The 15,386-nt window shown below is 47.9% G+C and overlaps 1 protein-coding gene and 1 long non-coding RNA gene across 4 annotated transcripts in view; one reads left to right on the forward strand and one right to left on the reverse strand.

The window, feature by feature from the left end:
- PDGFC (platelet derived growth factor C) overlaps nt 1–705 on the reverse strand; it is a 188,496-nt gene extending 187,791 nt beyond the window's left edge. The window contains exon 1 of one of the 3 annotated variants that reach the window (XM_072974769.1): nt 330–705. In XM_072974769.1, the coding sequence (XP_072830870.1) occupies nt 330–447 (118 nt within the window). In that variant the 5' untranslated portion in view covers nt 448–705. The remainder of the gene's footprint in view (nt 1–329) is intronic. The other 2 variants (XM_072974761.1, XM_072974779.1) reach the window with 2 other exon arrangements.
- Nucleotides 564–10,884, forward strand: LOC140700714 (uncharacterized). The gene is made up of 3 exons (XR_012079298.1): nt 564–687; nt 4,643–4,861; nt 10,519–10,884. It is a non-coding gene; the product is annotated as an uncharacterized lncRNA (long non-coding RNA).
- The last annotated feature ends 4,502 nt before the right edge of the window (nt 10,885–15,386 follow it).

The raw sequence follows: 15,386 nt of genomic DNA on the forward strand, positions 1-15,386 counted from the left end.
AGAAAAGTCAAACATGCCAAGACTCATTCATTTTGGACTCCTTTTTAGAGGCACTTCTTGAACTTAGAACTCTGGCAAGGAGAGGTCCTGCAAGGCGCGTTAGGGCTGACGTCCCCCACCGCCCCCAGAGTGTCCCCTCTCCCGCTGCGCCTGCGGTGGCCCTCGGGTCACCCGGCGGAGTCCGGCGGCCGCTTCCGAACTTGCAAACGCCGCGGACCCTCCCCACGTCGGTGCCCAGGGGGGCGGGTGGGCGAGGGGACCCTCCCGCATCCCGCACGGGCGCACGAGGCGGCCTCCCGGGGCGGCGGGACCGGGGCCGGGGGACTCACCGTTCTGCTCCTTGGTGCCGGAGAGCTGGAGTTTACTGCTCAGGTGGGACTCAGCCCGAGTCCCGGGTCTCTGGCCGGCCAGGGCGGATGTCAGCAGGAGAAGCCCGAGGAGGAGCATTGGGCTGGGCGGGCGAGCGCGCTCTCGGCGGGCACTGGGGAAGCCGGGCTCCGGGTCGGGCTCAGCGCCGCCGGGGGAGGGCCGCGCCGGGCTGGACGCGCCGCGCCTGCTCGGGCCGCAGGGGCTCGCGGGGTAGTTTCCACATAATCGCCTCCGAGACTTTCTCCGAGGGCCCGCTTGTGCGCCTCCAGTTTGTGAAAGGGATCAAAGCAAAACCTGGATCCGAACCAGTTTCCCAAGGTTTCCACAAATCCTGCGCTCGGCCGGCGCGGTGGGGGTGGGGAGGGGAGGGGTGCGGGGGGTGGGGACGCGGGGGGCCCGGGCGTGCCCACCCGTCCCCAGCCGGTCGCCGGGAGCACCTGTCAGCCGGGGGGGCCCGGAGCGGCGACCAGTCGAGGGTCGCGCGGAGCCGCCCGGAAGCCCAGGCGGCGGCGGGCGCTCTCCGATCGATAACAAAGCGGCGATCGATGCGGCTCCGCGGCCCCCGCTCCCGCCCCGCCCCCACCCCGAGGGGGAGGGGAGACGCGGGCGCGGCGCCGGGGCCGGGGGTCCCAGCCGGGCCGGGGGTGCCAGGCGCGGGGAGGCCGTGGGTCCCTCTCCCGCCCCGAGCTGCGCGGCTCCCGGCACCTGGACGGGCTCCGCGACCCGGCTCCCCGCTCCGGGCGCGAACCCGCTCCGCGCCGCCGGGAGGTCGGGCTCCGGGTGCGTGGGGCCCTGCTCAGCGTCCCCTCCCCCGCGCCTTGGGCCTCGCGGCCGATCGGCCCCGGGCGGAGAGCAGGCCGAGCGCCGGGGCTCGGCTGTCCCCTCCCCTTCCCCACCGTCCGGGCCGCGGGGAGGAGGGGGCCGGGGGCCGGGCCAGGCGGGGCGCCGCCGCCCGCGGGAAGGGGGGGGAGGAGGGAGGAGGGAGGGGAGGCCGGGGCCTGCGCGCCCGCCTGGGCGGTCTACCGCCCGTCGGCAGGTGCCGGCGCGGCCTGGGTACGAGGGGCCCCGGGGGGGTGCGGCGCGGGCTACCCTCCCGGGACGCCCTGGCGCGGGATGCAGAGCACGCGTGGTGCTGCGGGGACCGCGGAGGTCGGAAGAAGTGGGAAGAACTTCCTGCCTCTCTACCCCCCGGCCCCACGCCCGCCTCGCCCGGGCTGCTCCTTCCCTCCCGAGGGCATCTCCATCCCCAAAGCGCTGGCGCGGGGCCCTTGGGCCGGATTTCTGGCCTGAAGGAATACGGGAAACTGGAAGGCAAGGATTCCCCTCCGCTTTCCAGCTCTCCCGAGCAGGGAGTGGAAAAAGCAGAAGTCAAGACATAAGGCCAAAATGATAACCACGTCGTGCATTCATTCAGGGAACACCGCATTGACTTGACTGCCTCCTGGGTCAGGCAGTGTTCTGGGAACTGGGGCCGGAGTAGTGCACAGGGACCAAAGTCTCTGTCCCCGAGAAGCCTGCCTACAAGTTGGCCCGCCTCAAATTTACAGCAAGCGAGGGCCACGCAGAGCAAAGCAGAGCGAGCTTTGGTCAGCCGGTCAATGCAGATCAGACCAGGTCCGGTGCCCAGTACAGGTTGGGGGAAGGACGGAGCCTTAAGGTGTGGGCTGGAGTCAGGGTGGAGTCTCGACTGTAAGGAGCTGCCCTTCCTGGCCTTGCGAGGCCATCTGTGAGTATTGAGGAGAGCTGCCCAGAAAAGGGGTCCAGGGGTGCTCAGACTGAGGCATCCTGTTAGTGGACCAGACCAGGGCCCACCCTTCCTCGGTCTGGCGAAAGGGTCAGGCCCTCTTCCTGTGCTTGGACGCCCACTGAGACCAACCAACTTGTGACGTCCTAGTCCTCTTCCTTTTTTTTCCCTTTTAAGGTTCTCCTCAGCTCAGCTCCTCCGTGAACCCTTGAGTCACCCATCCCATCCCTTCATTCTTACTCCTTTCCGCCTTCTGTCCTCAAACTGCAGGATATGAGGGCCCATAAATCAGGCCCAGTCTTTGACGCTCGAGGATTTACAGTGTAGCAGACACAAGCATTGTCATTTCATTCACTTCAGCAGCAGCTCAACACCAGTGTGAATCCGTATAGGCACAATAAATATGTTCCCAAAAGGTCTTGTAGATGTGGGGCAGAGAGGGTTAGGGTTCCCGGTTCTGGTAGCATGAGACTTGTCATCTAGAAGACATGCTTTCTGAGCACATTTTCATCTATTTGTAATAAAACTCATTACTCCTCAGTCTTTTTAACTTTGCAAGTTTAATTTTCTCATCGAGATGTTTCTTGGCCACCTACCGAGAGAGAGTGAGTGTGTGTGTGTGGCTGCAGATTTAATCCATTTGCTCTCACAAGATTGGCAGGGTGATGACTACTCTTTATTCCGTATCATTTCATTTTGGCCAGAGCAGTGCCTGGCCCAGGGGTACAATAAATGAACACTCCTGACTGACTGACAGGTTTCTTTATTGGAGTCACTTACATTCTCCCTGGAATTTCAGCGTGAAGGTTGCATTTGAAAAGTTACAGATGATCTAGCATAATACCTCACCTCTGCCTTTCACCTCATCCACATTCTACAGATTGATTTGACATGTGCCTTATAACTGAAGCCAGCCAGGTGCTCCCGAGTGACCCCCCCAGACCAAACTGCATCGAGGTTGCCTTGTTTCCTTCCAGGGGACCCGCACTGTTGTCTCTCGAACGGCCCTCCCCCTTGGCATAGTTGATTCTTTCAGCACGGTGTCCTCTGCGTGTCTCCCTGCTCCATTTTGCTCATAAACCCTTCCTAAGAAAGTGAGATCCTTGCATCGAAAGTAAATTTTATATAATCCAGACTCCACGCAACTACTAAACAAGACATTTTGAATGAATGTGGCTTTGTTTTGGCCTAAAGCATTTTCCTTGAGGAAAAGCATCTGTTCCACCAACCAGGAGAACATAATTGCGAGCATTCTTTGTGGTTTTCATGTTTTCTTAAACCTTAGGAGGGAGCGCCCACTCCGGCTGGATGCCTGCAGAGAGCTACCTGCAAAGCCCTGCTGAGGGACATGCTAGAGTGTACTTGGGTATTAACCATGATAATTTGGGAGAAGGAGGGTGGGTGTCACTCCTAAAAAAAGTTTTTTTTGAAGTGAAATAAGATTTAAAGCCAATTCTTCATTCAATTAATCACTTAACACCCAGTAGGGCAGGAACCATGGGGCCTGACTTTTTCTCAGAAAATCAAATGTTAGAAGTTTTCTTGCTCGCTCTTCTGATTCAACACACACACACACACACACACACACACACACACACACACACAGATATGCATGCAAAATTAGTTAAGACTTTTCCCAGAACTTTTCAGTATTGTAGTGGCAGGTAATGGAGTTTGAGTTTCTCTTCTGTGCAGAGAGCTATGACCCACCTAAATGTCCACTGTGTGTCTAGAATGGCTACTGAGCAAAACTTCTCCACTCACTTTGGTGAGGCTGGGAGCTGGGGGTGTCATTAGTGAGCACAGCAAATGCCGACACCTCAGCAGGACAGAAAGACTGCTCAAGGGGGAAAAAGGAAATGCAATAATCTCTTAGAGCATACTTTTCTCTCTCCACTGTCTCTGCCCTGAGAAACACACAGCCTTGCTATGTCTCAGTACCTCAGGTCATATTAATACTCTGTTTTCCCAACCAAAAAAACTAATAATACAACACACTTTTCCTTCTACCTTGTTTATCTAGATCAGTCACCTTCTACCTCCCAGTGTAGCAACTGCCAACTAACCGAGAAAGGCTTGCTTGCTGAGGCCAGTGGTCGAGGGTTGTGTTAAGGCCTTGCTCTCAAAAGGAGCAGGTGTACTTTCTCATTTTGACTCTTTCAGGGAAGGGGAGTTGGGAGATGGAATGTTAGAGGTGAGTGGCCGAAAGAAATGGGTGGCAAGGACTAGCCTTCAGGTGGCCCTCTGTGGCTGTCCCCATCAAAGTGAAGCTGCTTTTTCCTTTGGGAAATCACAGCTGAGTATTCAAGATTTCTTTTTGAAATCTCAGAAGGTCTTGTCTGACTCAGAAGTCGGAGGGAGTAGGCCGTCTGAAATAGCCTCAAATAAAGAGGTGCCCTGGTGACCTTGGATCAGCGAACAAAAGCTGATTTCACCGGGAGACTGGAGACTGGGGACTTGGTCCGACTTTACTGCTAACAGACAGCACAAACTTGACCTCAAAATCCTCTCTGCTCCTCTTCTTTACAGGAGAGATTTGCCCTGGAGTCTGCCTCACTCCTCTCATGGCTTTGGAATTCTTCCATTCTCTGAGCTACCACAGACAGTGATGGGGAGGCTTTACCAACGTAATGGTGCCGCCGTGACAATGCGCGCACGGAACACGTTCCAGAGGCTCAACTCGAAGGCGCCTTGGAGGCCAGCAAGAGATGTTGAACGTGCACTTCTCCCTACATTCGTCCCATCAAGGTAGCTCTCTTTTATCTGTTATTACAGTTTGGAAAGACAAGTTCTACTGAGAACCAAAAAAAAGAGGAAGAAGAGCTGGGAAATCCCTGACCAAGGCGAGTCTCGGGAATTTTACTGAATTTGGGGAAACTGAACAAATTATGTGTGGGTATCCTCATTTCAATTTTTACGTATTTACTTTTTCATTTTTATTGAAGTAGAGTCAGTTTCCAATGTTGTGTCAATTTCTGGTGTACAGCGTCATGTTTCAGTCATACGTGTACACACATAGGTTCCTTTTCATTTTCTTTTTCATTATAGGTCACTACAAGATACTAAATCTATACAGAAGAAATTTGTTGTACACATTTTAATTTTTAATATGTGTGTGATATCATGGGAACAACAACAAAAGGGGCCAGTGTGGTCCCAAGGTCAAGAAAAATAGCTGTAGCACATCGGTGAGTTGTAAATAATAAGAAAGTGACATTGCTGCCAGCCAAGAACGGAAGTCCAGTGTCCTGCAGTCCCGTAGAGTCCCCCTGGTGACATCTGTACAGCCCTGAGAGCAAGGGGCATCCCCTAAAATGTGGACAGCCACCAGCACTGCGTTTGGTTGCATCCTCCCGTCTCTAAGATGCCATTTTTCTCTCCCCGGAAATCACGTGTAGGATAGGAAGGCTTTTGTCCGTGTCATGACAAATCGTAGTCAAGAGGTCAAGACGCAGCTACAGATCTTCCTTTCTTGGATACTGACCCTCTCCTTTCAAAGGTCCTGGGAGAAGGACCCTTTCACTTTGTGATCATTGTGTCAAACGTGATCCTTCCCTTGGCTACCAGCCTTTGTAAAAGAAGTGCGTGGCCCCAGTCCACTACTCAGCAGACGTTAAAGAAGTCTAGTTGGTTAGCAGAAAGGAAAATAGAGCTTCACTCATCTGCCATTAAAGTAGCCTCAGCTGCTTTTGAAGTTCAAGACAGTTCAAGGGATTTTCAAGTCCTTTTCTTCTGTGATTATGACTGTCCGCCATCTGCCATCTTTATAGGAAGAAAAGGACTTGCTCTCTTCTGTCCGAAAACAGCCCTACAACATCCTAAGGCATCACTTTCTTCTTCCAGTTTTATTTCTATTGGCGCAAATTTCTCTGATGCATTCCCCATCTTCCTGGACCACCTTTTCTCCTTCCTCATCACCTGAATTGTCTTTTACACGTCCTCCAGGACATTAAGAGGGTAAAAAACAGTTTTTCTCCTGCTGACAGCTCAGAAGGATTTATAATTAAACAAATGCCAACCAGGGAAAATAAATGGAGGGGACAGTCATTCATGTTCAAATTTACTTTTTGAGGCACCTGTCACGTCCCAGGAGCTATTAGATGCCTTAGATTTAGATTAGTTGCCTTAGATTAGATTTCATCTTCCCACCAGCCCCTGGAGGAGAGTTGGAGTTTCCCCCGGTGATCACAGAGAAATGGAGAATTAATTTTCCCAGAGCCACACTGACACAGGAAAAACCGATGTGGGGCGTGAGGAGGGCTGTGTCCCAGGTCTCGGTTGAGTCCCTGGGACGTGCCCCACCAAGTGTGGGCCCTTGGCTTCATGAAGAAAAGAATTCAAGAGTGAGCCACTGTTGAGTAAAGGTAGATTTATTTAGAGAGATACATACTGCACAGAGTATAGGCTGTTTCAGAAGACAGGAGAAAGGCCACGAGGTGTGGGGCTGGGTGCTCAGATGAGAGTAGAAGTAGGTGCACACTCCACAGACAGAGTGCGGGCCGTCTCCGAAGGGGAGGGAGCAAAAAGACCGCCACGAGGCACCATGTTGCCAGTTTTTATGGGTTCAGTGGCTTCATGTGCTAATAAGTGGAAGGACTAACTACCCTGGGGAAGGGGCTGGGATTCCCAGAAATTGGCCATCTCTCACTCTTTGACCTATTGTGGCTAGCCATGGGACTGTCATGGCACCTGTGGGAGTGTTATTCACCATGCTGGTACATTACAATGAGTGTGTAATGAAGCTCAAGGTCTACTAGAAGTCAGATCTCCCACCATCCTGAGCCTCAAGGCCTCTGGGGGTTGAATCTCTCACCATTCTGGTATTAACTGCTGTCTTACTCCTTGAGTGGCTGTGCCCTGTCCACTTCCTTCCTGTCTCAACACCACAGGGGACAGACACGGTTATCATTTCTCTCCTGGTCTACCCCTTCGACTCCTGTGCCTCTCACTGGACACTAAAACCCTGGATTTTGGACAGAAACCTTCCTGGGTGACGCTTTTGTAGGTTTCTCTAAGTTCTCTTCCCGATGACTGCCCTCCCTGGGTTTCGCTCAAGGTAGACTCGTGGGATGGGAGACACACGTTCCCACGTGTCTGAGAACAGAACACGACACTCAGACAGCTATCTTTCTGGAACAGCCTAAATAAAACAGTTGAGCCAGGAGGCAGCAGTGGTGACTAAGACATCATGGAGAAGCTGGCCTGGGGGTTGAAACCCACCCAAAGCGCGGGCTCCCTGAGCCTCCTGTTCATCCCGGGCGAAGCTGGTCACCCCAGATGCCTTCCCCTGGACATCTGCAGGCAGTTAGATCAGAGGATCCATCTCCTGGTCTTGGAGGACAAAGGGAATGAATTATCATTCCTCCTTCCGTACTCATGATTGCTACCGAATCACAGCATCGGGGCTTGGGAGAGAGACGCTATTTTCCCAGTTGCTCCCTTTGAAGACTCAATTTATGATTCACCATAGATGTCAGCGTCTCAGCCTCTTTTTCATAAGATTCCTACCGGTCTCCCTCTACCTGTTTCTAATTCAGAATTCCTGGTCAAGTTTTTTTTGGTTTGGTATTTTTTTGTTTGTTTGTTTGTGTGTGGGAGGTGGGTTTTTTTCAAAGTCTGATGGCAAGGCAAATTAGCATCTTCACTGATAATTTGACAAAGGTGTTTTTAGATTGGTTGGAGTTACTGAAAGCACAAAGAGGCTCCAGGAAATGACTAGTGACTTATTAAGCCCTCAGGCAAGCAAATATCTTCCCCCTTGAAATTCTAACTCTTTAGATAAACTCCATTTGTATCTGAAAGGATATATTAGAGAAAAGACACTAGTGGCTGTCATTTTTTTTGTCCCACTGGACAGTCAGTGGAAAAAAATTCCTTACTTTCTTTTGTGAATGACTTTTTAGATACACATAAAACTAAAGTGAAAAATGTGAGAATCGGCTAATTATTATAGTTACTATTATTCCTATTTATTGAGGCAAATGATTACACTACACACCTGTTAAAAACAAAAACAGAAACAAACAACAGCCTTTTAAGAATTCGAAGTACTTCCTAATATCTTTTTCTTTCTGCCTACCAGATTTCTGTTCGAAGATGATTATCGCTGTGAAACCCACAGTCAGGAGTCTCAGCCCAGCTCAGGGGAAAGAAATCTAGCGTTCCGCAGAGTCTGTTTAGTCTGGCCTGGGAACCCACTGTCACCTGTTCTGGGAGCTAGAGTAGCCTGCTCATTTTCTTTCTGCATCTTGCCAAGCTGGTGACACCTTACTACCCTTTTTAATGAAATATCCACAATGAGGTAAAGTGCACTACAGCAGAATCCTCTCCCACTTCCCAAACAATGGGGAAACTACAACTCTGTGAGTAGATACTCATTGAATCCCCATTTAAAAAACAATGGGGGGGTTAGATTTATTTGTTTATTTTGTTTATAATGGAGGTGCTGGGGATTGAATCCAGGACCTCGTGCATGCAAAGCACACACTCTACCCCTGAGCTATACCCTCCCCCTTAAAGCCCCATCTTATAGTTGAGAAACTGAGCCCCTGAAAGGCTTTGTAAAACTGGACCAAAGTCACACGTTTATAAGGACCAAAGGCAGAACTTGAATGAGGGGAGCTGGTTTCAGAGCTGGCACGTTAATCCATCTCGTTTTTAGTTCTCCCTGCTGTTAGTACAGTGCTAGGTGTTGTATGACCCCAAAAAAGACATTTCAAACCTAGGAAATGCACATTTCTATTAAGCACTTGGTGTTTATTTGGTAACTCCACACAATTCGAGTCATAAGTATGTAGTTTAAAACTCTGTTGCCAACAACAAACTAAGTCATTCTGCTTTTGCCTGACATGGAAAGACAGTGCCCAGAGCGTACAGGAACTAGACATTGAGTCGATGAAACCATCACTGTCTCAGATCCGTGGCTACAGACATGAGAAATGAAACTTCTGAAATCTTAGGAAGGAAAAAGGGTCTGCTGCCCCGATTCTTAGCAATAAAACCTGGCTGTAAAATCACCGTTACTGTCTTGCTGGTGCTGACAGCCTGTGATGAAGGAAACTGACAATGTGTATTCAAGTATGTTTCTGAAGGACAGAAGGAGACAAATGCGAAGTTAGGGAGATGACCTCCTAGTTTCTGGGTGAAGGTGAACATTCTAAGTTGGAGACAGAGTTTCTGTTCCCAGTGACCTTGAGATTCTCGTGGACTTGACCAAAAGAGCAACCTGTGGAGACCCTCAATGCATCCATAAAAATGGATCATTGTGCCCTCGGTGAGTGCCCCCTAATGTGAGGCCTCCAGTCATCTTCCTTTGTGTTTGTTTCCACCCCGGATAGAACCCTGGTCTTCTTGCTGTGTCTCCCCGCCACAAAAAGCCCTCCAGACCGCTCTCTGCCTCTCCTATGGCGATGTTCCTGCAAACTGTCCTCAGATTACCAGCCTGATCTGTTTAAACACAAATTGATCACAACCCGAGCCCCCAGTCTTAAGGTCTCAGTCTCCCTTTGTCTTCAGGATACAAACTTCTCCTTAAGTGTGATCTGCTCTGCCCTGTAGGCCGGGCCTCCCACTCCTGCAGGTCTCGGGGTTTCCTGACATACCTCAATTCCTGTCCTCAGGCCTGCCAATCTTTGCTTCCTTTCTCATGCTCACGCCACAAGGATAGATTCCAGAACTTATTCTAGAACATTCTAGAGTTGTCTTCCATTACACTTTTCTTTAGAGCCTCTTTTTCCTAGAACTTAACGTATTGCACTGATCATAGTGTAATAGCTGATTGACTACGCACCAGGTGCTATCTTAAGAACTCCCATGTGTCACAGGAGTTGTCACTGTAACCATAGGAGACAGGTGGATTTAGCGAGTTTTACAGAGGAGCAGTGTGGGGTACTGAGAGGCTGAGCAATTGGCCTGAGACCATTCAGGAGGAGAGCGGCAGAGCTGGGATTTGAACTCAAGTAGCCTAACTCTAGAGTCCACGCACTTGACCATCACTCTGCCTCTCATCGAGGTTGTCCAACAAGTGTTTGGAGGCAGTGTAGACAGACGCCCAGTCATGATCCAAGCTTTGAAGTCAGAGGTCCCCATTTCTCTCTCTCTCCAAAGGCTGTTATTAATTCACTGGAGAGTTTTATAACTAATGATGTGTTAAAATGAAGATAACCCTCAATCATTTTTTGACTAAAGAGGTCTTTCTGTCCCCTCTTCTTTATCTCCGTCACTAACTACATTACCAGGGAAGTCACTCATCCTTCCGAGAACTTTCTAGGATGAGTCCTTAACCTCGCTGCTGCAAATTAATGATTATCTCCTCTAGTTTAGTTGATAGACCCTCCATGCAATTGACTGCAAACTCTCTGATGGCAGAAAATTTGCTTTCTTGCTCTCTTTCTTTTTTTGATCAGCTAAGGATCCCTGTCCTGCCTCTCCACTGCAGTGTCCAACGCCAGGTGCATGCGGTTCCACGTTTAACACGTCTTTTAATCACTGGTGAGTGAAATTAACAGAACTATGAAGCAGCCAAATGCACTTACACCCATGATAAACCTTCACAGAAGAAAACCAGCTACTTCTGATGGAGTTAAGGAGACTGGAGCCACGTGGAGTTCATGGTCTTGCTTGACTGTCAGAGGATTTTATACGAGGAAGACCTACATCATGGAAAACAGCAGTCAAGCAGCACTGATTTCTGAGCTCACACCTAAGTGAAATTTATTCATCTCATTTCTTTGATGACCTGGAAGAAGACCAGGGAAGCATTTTCCAAGATGGAACCCATGCAGAATCTGTGTTTTCACAGATACCGTGGTCACATCCACTCCACGGTATTTCTAAGGCCTGGCAAACAGCCTCTACTTCCATTGCTTGACTGGTTTAAATATATGGTAGAGAAATTTTACATGACAGGTGGTTCACAAGACTCTGTCTATTTAATAGCCAATCTGTTATAGCCAAGATGTAATGATTTTGGAGACTAACTGTACGAAAGACCTTCTTCCTAGTTTGAAATCATGATGTCAAATGAAGTTCTTCTTTTTTAATTTTAGATTTTGAAGTTTGTGTTACAATTTAAAATGTATATGTGTGAAAGTGTGGTTTTGAACTAATAATTGCTGACTGCTGCAGCCTGGCTAGAAGAAAATTTAAGAGCCACCAAGCTAAAATGGGACATGAAATGTCCCTGTTTTATGGATATTCATATGTAAAGTAAATTAAGGTAGTGACAATTCATTTTGCATCTCGTGTGCTTTGAGCAGTTAATTCTACTGTGAAATCGGACTAAAATTTTTCTAACTACTATAGAATGAACCAAACACATTTCAATAAAAATAAATAAAAATGCTATTTATAATATTTCCTTTTTCCTTAGTAGGTTTCATCTGATACACTTAGTAGGTTTCATCTGAAATAGTGCATTGGCAACTGACAAGGTATGGAGTTTCCAACCAATGCTCCATTTAAATGTGCCTTGTGAAGCTGATCAGACGCAAAACTGCATGGGAGAAAGGGAGCATGTATTTCTGAAACTGCGAGTGAGTTTTCATTAGAAATTTAATTTTGAAAGATATAAAAAGGGCTTTAAAATATACCAAATGCTGGTGCAGGATGGTAATTTATCATAGGGCATCGTGTTACAATGCTAAGTGCCCACAATAGAAATTCTGTGCTCTACCACAATTAGGTACGTGACTTTAATAACGACAACAAGAAGTCAACTATTCTGGTCCTCAGCTTCTATAACTGCAAAAATGAAAGTTCAGCTAGTTGATTTCAAGATTCTGTTTCCAACATTTTCTGATTCAATTTCTAATTCTCTGATTTTTTTACTAGAAAAAAATATATTCTCATAATCTTTATTGTGAGTAGACAATTGCTTTTTAAAGAATCTTTTTATTTTCTTTAAAGGTAAACAGCCTGATTCCAGAGAGATTTTTTTTAGCTGGACATCCCATCAAAGCAGTCATGATGTCTTAGAAACCTGCCTACCTGAACCTTAAAGACTTTTCTAGCCAGAGGCAGAGTATAGTTCACGCTAAATTTTTTTTTCAAATGTTTAAATAAACAAAAAACCACACAAACTTACTAAGAAGCAGGGCAAAGAAGGTGGAATCTAAGAAAAAAAAAAAAAAGAAGAAAGCTTCCAAGGGAGAAAGATAAAGATCCTCTAATCAGAATTTCCATTTGTTTAGAAAAGTCTATTATCTGAATTATTCTCCAAGTCTTGAACAGTTTAGGATTCTTAGACTCCCTTTGGTCCTTATCTTTCTATATAAATATGAGTTATGAAATGACAGTGGCCACTTTCTGTTTTGGCCTGTGCCGATGGTTCTGTGATGTGTGAACTCCTTGGAGCACCAGAAAGGGACAGTGATTGATGACTGCAGCCAGTCTTCCATACACATGCAAATTGTGTTTGCATTAACATTAATATTGTCTAGATGTAGAAGGAAACATCGCCTTTATCATTACATAATAAAATGATAATGAATATTAATAATTTCTAGATTTAAATGTAAATTAAAACCACTGCAACTTGTGATGTCTGCTATGGGTTTGTTCTTTGCCTTTCTCTGAATCTAACATTGTGTGGTTATGCACATTGATAACCCCAGGAGGCACATACAGGGGACTCTGAATCTGTTACTATGGAGACTATTGGCCATATTTTAAAAGAAAAAGCGACCATTATTATGCATAAATTTAAATATCACTCTCCGCTTTTTTAAGAATTGTTACTGAAAATTAAACATCACGTTAAAAAAAATATTTAACTCCTATGCCTCCTATTTTTCTTCCCAAGGAAAATACAGCTGGTTTCAACAATATGAACAAATAAGCTGAGTTTTTAAAAACAGTGAGCTACAACTTCTGTTTTCCTCTAAAAATGCTCACACATTAGTATGTACATGGGCTCTCGAGATTAATCTGCGCCAGACCATAGCTCTGTCCCTTATCTGATGTCTCTTACTTTCGGTAACAGGAAAGGGATCACAGAGAGGAGTTGGAATACACAGGGGACGTATTTTGAGACGTATTTGAGAATGCTGACCAAAATGATTTTTAGGATGAGTGGACAGAGCAGCACGTTTACCTTGTAGTATTTACCAATGTAAATTGCCATTACGAACACTTTAGAAGGAGACTCTTCCAGATCAGGACTCATTAAGACTGTATTGATACAGCTGCATTCTGTGTTGGATTTGCAGTATTTTATTTATTATTTACCCCTTTTTCCAACAAATATTAACTATGTGTGTCAGGCACTGTGCCCTCAATTGGGACAATTGAGGGCAGCCTAGATGAAGCCCTGAGAACCTCTGATTTGTAGGCTTTGGGTGGAGAAGAAAGATTGAGGAGAGGGGCTGAAGAGCCAGTCTTGTAATGAATCAGGAGGCGTGGTCACAAGAGCTGGGCCCAGAGTACACGTTCCATTGTTGGAGGTCAGGAAGGTGGTTAATGGAACCAGGCAGAGAAGGCGCTGGATCTGGGAACATGGACGTCACTGCTGACTGTGAAGAAAGCCGCGTTAGTAGCCAGGCAATGATAGCGGCTGGGATGGAATGAATTGGGGAAGTAATTAGAGATTGCTTTTTAATTAAAAAATTCATTTATTATGATGTCTATGCAATTAATTTGTGCACTTCAGGCACACAGATTGGTAAGCTTTGCCCGGTGTAGACACTGATGACACTGAACTGATGGGAATGACCGTATGAAGACACAGCAAGACGGCAGCGACTGTCAGCCACCATTCTTCCCTGTTGCTGGTTGTTGGGGTCATTTGCAAAAATACTTATTGCACTTTAAGCCTTGTCTCAGGATCTGCTTCTAGGGAAATGTAAGCCCCCATTGTTATGGACAGAACAATTTAGTCTGACTCAGGCCCCCGACTCTTGGTAAGTTTTGTGTGACAGAGCACACGTGTGTTTTCGGGGCATCTGGAGAACCTAACAGGTCCTGCTCAGCAAATCTGATTCCTCAGCCCCACCTTGAGACAGGAGGGAAGGGGGCAGAGCACAGCCATTAAGAGAATGACACAGCCCTTAGCACCAAGATGGCAGAAGACTCAGCTCCCAGTAGACCCTGAGCTTCAGTCCACACTCATTAAAATACAGTAGCTGCCAAATGGCACTCCCACAGGCCCTTGGACAGTTTCAAGGCTGCCCATCAGAGGTCAAAGGGCGAGTGGTGGCCCAACTCCTGGGCATCCCAGCCCCTTCCCCAAAGTGGTTGGAATAATCCTCCCACTTGTTGGCATGTGAAGTTACCGAGCCCATAAAAACAAACAACTCTGCAGCTGGTGGCCGATCTCATCTTCCTGGCCAGCTCCATGCTCTGAGCACCCCCCGCCGCCCGCTTTCCCTTCTGACGAGGACAACCCGCATTCTGCCTATGGAACGTGTATCTCCTGGCCTTTCTCTGGCCTGTTGAGACAACGTGCACTCTGTCTGTGGAGTGGGCATGTCTCTGAATAAATCCACCTTAACTCTACTATGACTCACTCTTGAATTCTTTCCTGTGTGAAGCCCAAGACACTCACTTAATGGGTGCATCCCAAGGACCCACCTGGGACCTGGGACGTGATCATCCTCTCACCCCCTTTTCCCTTGCATCATTCTCAGATAATGAAGCACTCTACGTCACGTGTATGGGGCTCTGAAATGAATATGCTCCATGAGTCCCATACCAAGGGGCGATCCGAAATATTTAACCTTTTGTATGACACCCACATATTGGCCTCAGTCCTGGAGGTGACTCGTGGAGGCTTCACGTTGGGCTGGGGTAGGTCTTGCGACTGGATTTTGGAGAAGACCAAGGGGCCCTGGTGAGGCAGACAGGGGGCCAGGGTGTTTGAAGGGTGGGCTACAGGTAGGGAGAGGGAGACGGACAGAAACAAAGCCTCATGGCATGCAGTGGGCTCTTTGTGCTGGACGGAGGAACGTTTCCATCTCACTTCTTTTGAAGCCAGTTTGCAATGAGATTTCTTTCGTTCTTGTTGTCTTGTTATTTACTTGTGTATTTGTTTACTTATTTATTTTTATTGAAGTACAGGCAGTGACAACGTGTCAATCTCTGGTGTACCTACATGCAATGAGGTTTCTGTCACTTGTGAAATGAACCCTCCAGGCTGGTTTATCACCTGAGCTGGAGTCTGAGAAAGCATCCCCGATTCCTCCTCTCCCTCCCAGCGCAGGGACCGCCAATGCCATCTTTGAAATATTTCTTCAATTTGCGCCCCCCCCACCCTGTCCTGGTGTTATTGTTCTATTTA

Source organism: Vicugna pacos, chromosome 2 (genome assembly GCF_048564905.1).
Source record: "Vicugna pacos chromosome 2, VicPac4, whole genome shotgun sequence".
NCBI lineage: Eukaryota > Metazoa > Chordata > Mammalia > Artiodactyla > Camelidae > Vicugna > Vicugna pacos.